The sequence below is a fragment of the Populus euphratica genome, unplaced genomic scaffold, assembly GCF_000495115.2.
Source record: "Populus euphratica unplaced genomic scaffold, PopEup_1.0 scaffold20.1, whole genome shotgun sequence".
Taxonomy (NCBI): Eukaryota; Viridiplantae; Streptophyta; class Magnoliopsida; order Malpighiales; family Salicaceae; genus Populus; species Populus euphratica.
This window is the reverse complement of record NW_011499854.1, coordinates 531,908-540,908: the sequence shown is the minus strand read 5'-3', so window position 1 is coordinate 540,908 and position 9,001 is coordinate 531,908. Positions and strand designations below refer to the sequence as shown.

Here is a 9,001-nt window from a genome sequence, read left to right as displayed (position 1 = left end):
TGTGAGCAAAGATTTGGAAAGTCCCAAGTGTTGGTGGAGCAATATTTAGAGGAAGGTTTCTTAAGATATTTACTAAACCAAGTTTATGAAAGGTTAATTCTTCGTTTTTTCTTTTGTTAATGAACCACATGGTGACACGTGTACTTGAAGTTTAAAAATAAATATAAAACTTTACTTTCATTTTGTAACAAGTAGCATAGCATGTACCATTTTGAAGAGCTTCACCATTGCTGGCAGGCATGCAGGCCAGTGATGAATGGGGAAAGAATCTGCAATTCAGGAGAGGTGGGGGGGGATTGAACGAAATTCAGAAATATATATAAATATGTAACTGGACACTTGTGCAAATTCCATTCTCAACACAGTTGGTACACACTTCAAAGATTAATTTATAAAACAAGCAAATCTTTGGAGTTCATCAGATTGATTCGGAGATTTTCATATCTACGAATTTAAACTATTTTTCCTCTCTTGTTTTAGAATTTGCAGCAGCTTCGTTTATAAGAGCAACGGAATAATGGGGATAAAAGATATAGAGAAGTCCAGGAGATCAAGGGCAAAAATCTGGACTGCCCATGAAAGGAGTTGTCATGAAGGGGACGAGGAGAGATTTTACAGCTTCCAACTTTTGAAGCATTCCACCCTCCCTCCTACTTAATCTCAACTACAAGCAGAGAATGTCAGTCCCATCTTCTTTCAGCATTAGGAGTTTAAGTTCGAGGAACAATATCCATGCCAGCATTCACAGTCATTTGTCCCATCATTGTACAAATGAGGCTGTGTTACAGGACAAAGAAGACATATGAAGGCTACAGTTCCAGCAATGAATGCTAAACTCACCATCCCTGAAACAAATTATAAGATCAATTAGATCTGTCACAATAACAATAATAATTAATAATGTCCAAAATCTTAACTAGCAACAGAGATTGATTTTGCCCAAAAAGTATGGAAGAGTGACCAAATAAAGTTATATAGTTTTGACGAACAAAGGATTGGAAAACCTAAAACAACTGCTAGGTTAGTTCGTATTTCTTTTCTACTGTTTGTGTTGCATGGATGTAAATTCCACTCCCCTAACTCTTCAAAAGTCCAATGCAGGAACAACCATCCTATGCTTTGGAATCGAAAAATGAAGGATGTGTAGAATCTAAGAACACTTAAAATCATCGTTGATCCTTTAAAATCATGGTTGATCCTTCTACTTTCTTAAACCTCCATCTATTTTTTCGTTAAATTGACCAAGAAGCATGAGTTTGATATACAAGGTGTTGGTTGTGATTTTCAATGGGTGGAGTGCTTAATGGTCTTGATACACTCAAATTTGTGGGTGATGTATGGATATGCATTTGAACAAAAAATATTAAATAGTGCTTATGGAGGGTTAAGAGACTTTGAATAAGTGGAGTAGTGATTTGTATTGATCTTGGCACGCAGAAGTTTTGCAATTTATTCAGTTGCAACAACGATGCGGAGAGAGCTTTGCATGAATGGGACTTTAACTGGACAAGAAAATCAAAAAAACAATGGAGTATTTTCACAAAAGATAATGCCATGACTGGAAATTTATGTATTGTGTAGCTTTTAGAAATTTGGATGCTTAGGGTATATTTTGTTGACCTTTATATTTGCTCTTTCATGTTTTTATATATTTTGATGATGACAATAAAATGAAAAATAAAATAATAATATGATTGGTTAAAAAAAAGTTTTACACAGGTTTTATACAAAGAACATATCAACAAGCACAATGGATTACATGAAGAACTCAATCCTAAAGTCCAAGAAGGGAGTAAAGCGAAGATTTAGAATAAATATTCATTTTAGTGTTTTAATGTAAATCTTTATATCTTACTTGATTGCAAAATTAAAATGAACTCGCACACTTCATTTTGCATGCATTAAGTAATTTATAATAATAAAATAGAATCTAAGCTAGACGGTTCTAAGAATTTATCTAAGTAAAACTATTAAATCTAGAATTTTGCATAAAGTGATCGATCGTTTTGAGTTACCAAATGAATCAGTCGACAGTTTATTTATCAGTGATGAACACTGAAAATTCTATAGGAACTAGTCGACTGATTGACTTAACCAGTATGAATCAGTCAATCGTTTTAGTTGTCAAATAAACAATAATGGCTAGTTTTTTCTTAGAAACATATATATATATATATATATATATATATATAGCTTGTCTAATTGCAAAATTAGCAAGAGAATCCGAACATATATGATATCCAAGCTATTCTAAAAGTAAAACTACTACAAAATCATCAATCCTTGAACACACTCTTATTTGTGCAATTAAACCTTCATATTCTAGCATAGAATATTTAATCTCATTCTCACTACACTTAAATATTTTCATTCCTATAAATACTATCTAGTGAGGTATAAAGTTCAATTGTATTATCCACTCTAATGAGAGAATTTGTTGCGAAAACAAAATTATCATTGTAAACCTTTGAGAGTTATGTAAAAACTCCTGGTATTGGTAAGAGAATTTCACCAAGAAAAAAAATCTTGGAGACGAATTACTTCAAGTGGTGTAAAACACTTAGTGTGAAAGTGGTAATTGTACTCTAAAGCTTGGACAAGTTAAGGAATACAATACTTAAGTACAATTTAGTACTTGAGATATGGATATTGGCTTGTCAAACCACATTAAAAATGAGTTTATAAATCCACCCCCTTAACTATTTACTTTATGTACTTTAATTTTATTGTTGGTTATTGCATTTACTTGAAGTAATTTGTATTAATTGTAAAATTTAATGATACACCTTATGCACTTCCTTTTTAGATATTAAGTTACCTTAATCCTTGAACAACATGTTCAAATCCGAAAGATCTCTATATTTTTATATAAAATTATCTCCATTGAGAATGGAAAATAGAATATCATGTCCAAGTAAGGCTTTTCTATTTGGAGAATTGGACAAGTCTCCAACATAAAACTAGGTTTGAAAAATGTTTCAGACATTATCCCACATGTTTTTTTCTTTAAAATTTATGCACTTTCAATCTTTTTAACTTTTAAGAGATGAACATGCTACCTTATTAATTAGATATACAGCTAGCTTATCCCAATATATTCTCCACTTGATAATCTAGCTTTGCTATGCTTGAAACTCTAGCTTTGCTATACGATCTGAAGCGCTTTGGAAAAGGTATTTCAATTTGTTTCAACTCAATTCTAAAAAAGGTCATCCATGCCTAAACCAATTTTTATTTTTCACTGAACTAAGTCTAAGCTCACGAAACTTAAAAGAAACATACAAACTATTTTCTGCAACCAAACATGCCCTTAACATCTCCCACAATCAGCTGCAAAGTTCGAAATTCCTGGTTTGGTGAAGCAGACCAAGAAGAAACTAAGGATTCTAAGTTAGTTTAGAATGTAACACTAAGTTTTCCATTATTAAACTAAATGGTTTTTGGGTCAATTACCAAACTAAGTTTTTTATCTTTATTTCAAAATGGTTTTGTTAATCCAAACAGATTAACAAAGCAGTTTATGATTTGGGAATGGAAAAGTGGTTTCTTGATTATTTATTTTCCCATATGTAGTTTTAATGAATATCACATGATTTAGTCTTGTTTAATACTGAGCTCTCATTTCTTTTCTCTTATAAATTTTAAATATAATATCTTTCACATAGGTTTTCAAAATTATTTCATAAATTTTAAATATATTTTATAAATTTCAAATTCTTTTTTATTATATAGTTTGATTTTTTCCAGAAAAGTTTTGTTTTATTTCATTTTTATTATGAACCGTACAAGTGGTGCCTATATGGACCTTTCACGGTCAACTTAATGGAAGACATGCAGGACGGGTTTAGAAAATCCCCAAATTAGTAGAAAAAGGATCAATTGGAGCCACCCTCATGTAGAGGGGTGATCAATGATTTTATGCCCATACAAGAAGCTTAGAAATTCTAAGTTAGAATCACTAGTAATGACTGAGAGATAGCAAAGAGACAAGGTTACATCATCCAAGAAGCCTAGAACCACTAGAAATGACTAAGATTTTGCAAAGCGATAAGGACATGCTTGTGCGATATGCTACTGCAAAATGATTCATCGAATCTATATATAGTCATACAATGAAATTTGATTGCTTCAGTTGCATTCCTGCAATTCAACTCACATACCTGTCCTCCTCACAAACAGCATAGGCAATCCCATAAAATTGCAAAATATATGAGCAACTAATGGAGCAACAAGATGTCCTACAAAGATGCAAGTGATCCATGGTCAAGAAATGATTCAAGATACGGAAATAAAGCAACCTACAACAAAGAATTAACTTTAACTATTTAATGAACAAGAGATAAAAAGATCATATACATGACCTGGCCTTGAATTGCCTTTAACTTTAACTATTCAAAATATATAAGCGCTCCAAGTATGTTCTTACACTCTTGTCCTATAAGCGCTCCAAGTATGTTCTTACACTATCATTTCAGATTAAAACATTTAGTAGCATCTGGTCTAAAACAACAATGAGCTCTACAACAATCATTGAAGGTGAGTGCGGACTCTCACAGCTAATTTTCAGAAATCACACATAGAAGGAAACAAATCGTAAAGTTAGTGTCTAATACTCCAATTATTTAACTAGAGACCTGGCCTTGAATTGCCTTCATGTAATTTTTTAACATGTTTTCCTTTTCACAGTTCCTTTCTTTAATTTTTTTTTTTTAACATACAAAAAAGAAAGTCATTGAAATAATGTTTTTGCTCATGATTCTATTATTCTGAATTTTCAAAAATGTTTTAAAAAGATCATCAAATTCAAGCAGAATATATATATATATTTTGCCAAACACATTAATAGAAAGACACCAGTAAACCAAGAAAAAAAATTGCTTTCATATATATGATTGTGGTTGGCTAGTAACTTCATATGCAAGGGAACTATACTTAAAAGGCATATTTGGAATAGTTAAATTAATTTAATTATACTTAAACGGGAGGAAATAAACTTATCTATTGTTCATTACTATGATGACCTTTTAATTGAAGTGTTTAGCCTGTAAGATGAAAACTACGGGTAGACTTTTCCATCTTCCCTCGAGAGAGAGCTTCTTCGACTTCAAGCATGGATCAATAATAAGCCCACTACTATCTTATGTTAAAATTAATTTGATCATGAATGAAGATAACAAGGGTCTAAATTGCTAACCCTCACATACATTTCTTGGAAAGAATACTTAATTCAAAAGTTTAAGCTATCATGTAGAATGCAAAAATAAGTTTCGATATCTTAACAATTATCAAGTCACATGACTTACCTGTTCGAATGAAAAGAAAAGACGCATATGAACCGAAGATCACAGTGTAACCTAGCTGAAGACCTGAGAAATACATACAAATCCATTTGTCAATGAGACATTGAGATCTAAAAGAAGTCTTCGGTTAATCAAGTTCCCCAAACAAACACATCACAAATTTCAAAACAAATGCATCATACTTAAGGCAACAAAACAAATCTCTGTCATAGAAAAATTGCTATAAGGTACTAACGACATCAATCAAAAGCAACAATAAGAAGCAGAGGATACCTACAACCATGAATGCCTTGAGCAAGCTATAGTTTTGACGTCCATAGATCTCCATCCAATGGTTTAGATGTGCTGAACAATAACAATCAAACTTGGTAAGACCACACTGCATAAAAGTAACTGTAGTTTCTGATATAAGATATAAACAACAGTACAGTTTTTTTACACCGGTGTCAGAAGATTAAACTAGAGATACTAAAAACAGCAAATGCATTTAAGGAAGTGATCTATAATTTCTGATCAACTGAGCACAAGTTATTTTGCACTGTAATGACATGAACAAAAAGTATCAGAGAAAAAAGTAAACATTCAAGTAGCCAATATAATATGATAACAAGTGGATGTGTGATCACTTTATTCTTGAATGCTACCCAATTCTTAATCATCTTCAATTACTGCCTCACAAGTGGTTGACATACTGTATTGACTTCTAAATAATAGTTAACAGCAAGTATTTTTACAACGATGCACTTTCACTTACACAAGCTAAAGAGAATGGGGCAGAGTAAAATGACAACATAGGTCTCAAACCCTCCACAGAAAAGTAAAGGTATCATACATGCTCTGAACACCAATTCCTCTGTTAATGGAGCCTGCGTATAACAGAGTTGAAGATCAGTGCAATGATCAAGCTAACATTTTTTCGTTTAACTAGCTTACAATGCTGATGCGAGCATGGCTAGCTAATTTTAGGAAATAAAGAAGCAAACATAACTAATCCACTTCATCCTTCAAGATTTTCAAATGATCAACTAAGGGGAAGAGAGGACCCATAGGTATCCATAATGTGATAGACTAAACATCATTAAAGAATAAAACCAAATTATGCCGCTGAGTTGAGTCTTCCTGCAAGCCATAAAGTGAAATCAATTTTAGGAATAAATACATATTCTGCATGTTGGAATGTTGGCTTGGCGTGTTATCATAGACAACTTCATGCTTATTAAGTGCACGATAGCTCGTGTCAATGTACTCATGGAATCTTTGTCAGCCATTGAAAGTAAAAGCGTTAATTATGAACACAAATAAAAATTGAGTAAGAAAGCACATGTTTTTTACTCACCACTCATGCACATAGCACATGGTAGAATAGGAGGTAAAAGGAAATGGTTGGTAGGTAGCATATGGAAGGAAAACAAAATTTCTTACCTAGTATGGGTCCAAACTACCCCACAAAAAATTAAAATCCATAACCTTAATTGCTATAGAAAGCCATTTAGTTAAAGTATGCAAACATTCATGCCCTATATTATCTTTGAAACTTGTGATCTCATTTTGATTAATAAATAAACTCACCACAACATAATTACGCCAAGCCAAGACATTGGAGGCAGTTGAAGACAGCCCGGCAAGAAAGTTCTGCAGGATATCTTTGATACAGTTTAAAGAAATTCCTTCACCCTGATGCATGTGTTCCTTCCATGAATCCACCAACAATAATGACTTGAAGACCAAAGATCCAGCGTACATTAAACAAGTCAACGAAAGAGGAAAGACCACAGCTTGCCACTGTTTCATACATAAAATTGCGTTTCAGAATGCAAGTTTTAGCAATCAGTCAGCCTTTTTTCCCATCTGCAGGTCATACAAGAATATAACCCGATAATTACTATGTGCAAAAAGGATGGCTCCTCCTTCCCAGTACGCATTTATTCAACATTGACAATGAAAATATATATATATGATAATCAAGATACTCACAAGATGGTCCAGTCTAATGCCATATACGCGGAACAAGTAAGTTGCTTCCCTTCTCCTCAGCTAGCATCATTTATAAGCAACAAATCAACAATATAAGTAAGTAACAGTATTGATGTGATAACGGGTATGGGAGAATTTTGAAACACATAGTCAGTGGATGATCAAGGAAACGAAACAACTTACAGGGAGGAGGAGAGCACAGAAAACAAGGGATATGAATGAAGACATGGTGGCGCATATGAACCGTCGGATCATAAATTCCTTGAGAGAAGAAGGAGCCGGGAGGCGCAGAATCAAAGTGGGAGCATAGAGAATGGCAACATAAAGGAATGCCATGGTTGCGCAGGCTATCACCGCCACTGGTTTCGACAAACCCGTTTCTTGTTCCATTTCCAGATCGAGTCGATGATTTGTGCCCTAAATTCTCTTCAGGAAGACGATCGTATTGGGAGATATGGGGAATTGAACTGCGCTTACCAAATGTGGGTTTGTTAAGACAGTTAATGCGGTGCCGTTTTTTCGGTTTCGATCCTTGAAGTTGAAACCATCCATAAATCTTAACCACTAGCTAGAAATTTAGTTCCCGCTACGCTTTGAGGAAAAAAAAATCAAAGTAAAAAAAAAACAAAAATTAACTAAATGGGGATTATTTTGACATGTTATAGTTGTTTTGGTGGACAAAAAATAATATGGATAATTGTTAAAAATAAAATTTAATTTAAAATATTTTTTTATAAAAATATATTAGATTGATTTGAATCGAGTTAACTTGATAATCTACGTATTAAATTATGAGATCATAATAATTTTATAAAAAATAAATTAGAATAAATTATAAAATTAATTTTTAATAAACTCAATATTTAGGGATAAAATTGAAAAAAATCAGTTAAAAATAAAAAAATACTTGAGTAACTTGTCAAATTTTAAATTCATGATTTTGATCATAAGATCAAGATAACTTAATTAAAAATAAATTATAAAACTCAATTATTAATCAAATCAAGATAATTTAATCAAAAATAAATTGAAATAAATTATAAAACTCAATTATTAATCAATCAGGTCTCAAAAAGATAAAACTTGAAGAATAATACAAAAACAATTCAAGTCAACCCAAGTAGACTCACCAAACTTATATCTCAAGTTATGAAATAGAGATGACCTCGTAAAAAAAAAATTGAAACAAACAACGAAACTTAATTATCAATTAATTTAATATTAAAATATGAAATTAAAAAACAAAATTAATTAGAAAAAAAGCAAAAAACATGAGTAATTTAAATTAACTCGTCAAACTCATAATTTGTATAATAAGAATAAAATATCTTCATAAAAAATAAGTTACAGAAAAATATAAAGCTCACCCCCAATAAATATAATATTAAAAGATAGAATTAAAATTGAAAAGTTGATTCAAAAAGGACACGAAAAAAATGGAGTAAACTTAAATTAACTCTCAAACTTATAATTTCATTCATGAGAGAATGATAACCTCTTATAAAGTAAATTAAAATAAATAACAAACCTAATTCTTAATTAACTTTATATTGAAGAATGAATGAGAAGAAACAAATTTAATAATAAAAAAAATTTAAGTCAACTTGTTAAATCACCGATCTAAGTCATGAGATTAATATGACATCATAAAAAATTAATTGAAAAAAATATAAAACTGAATCTTAATAAATATGATGTTAAAGGATATAATTAAAATTAAAAAAAAA

At 31.5% G+C, this 9,001-nt stretch overlaps 1 protein-coding gene across 3 annotated transcripts; it reads right to left on the bottom strand.

Annotated features, from left to right (window-relative positions):
* Window positions 1-296: 296 nt before the first annotated feature.
* FACE2 (farnesylated protein-converting enzyme 2) lies at window positions 297-7,854 on the bottom strand. 3 transcript variants are annotated; one of them, XM_011021597.1, is made up of 8 exons: window positions 7,458-7,852; window positions 7,275-7,334; window positions 6,870-7,082; window positions 6,055-6,166; window positions 5,574-5,645; window positions 5,304-5,366; window positions 4,161-4,238; window positions 297-845 (listed from the first exon to the last, which is right to left on the bottom strand). In XM_011021597.1, the coding sequence occupies exons 1-8, from the start codon at window positions 7,662-7,664 to the stop codon at window positions 703-705; spliced, it is 948 nt and encodes a 315-aa protein (XP_011019899.1). In that variant the 5' UTR covers window positions 7,665-7,852; the 3' UTR covers window positions 297-702. The 3 variants fall into 3 exon arrangements, with proteins under 3 accessions (XP_011019899.1, XP_011019900.1, XP_011019901.1); XM_011021598.1 differs by lacking the exon at window positions 4,161-4,238 and having other exon boundaries at window positions 7,458-7,854; XM_011021599.1 differs by lacking the exon at window positions 297-845 and having other exon boundaries at window positions 4,153-4,238; window positions 7,458-7,854.
* Between the last annotated feature and the right edge of the window lie 1,147 nt (window positions 7,855-9,001).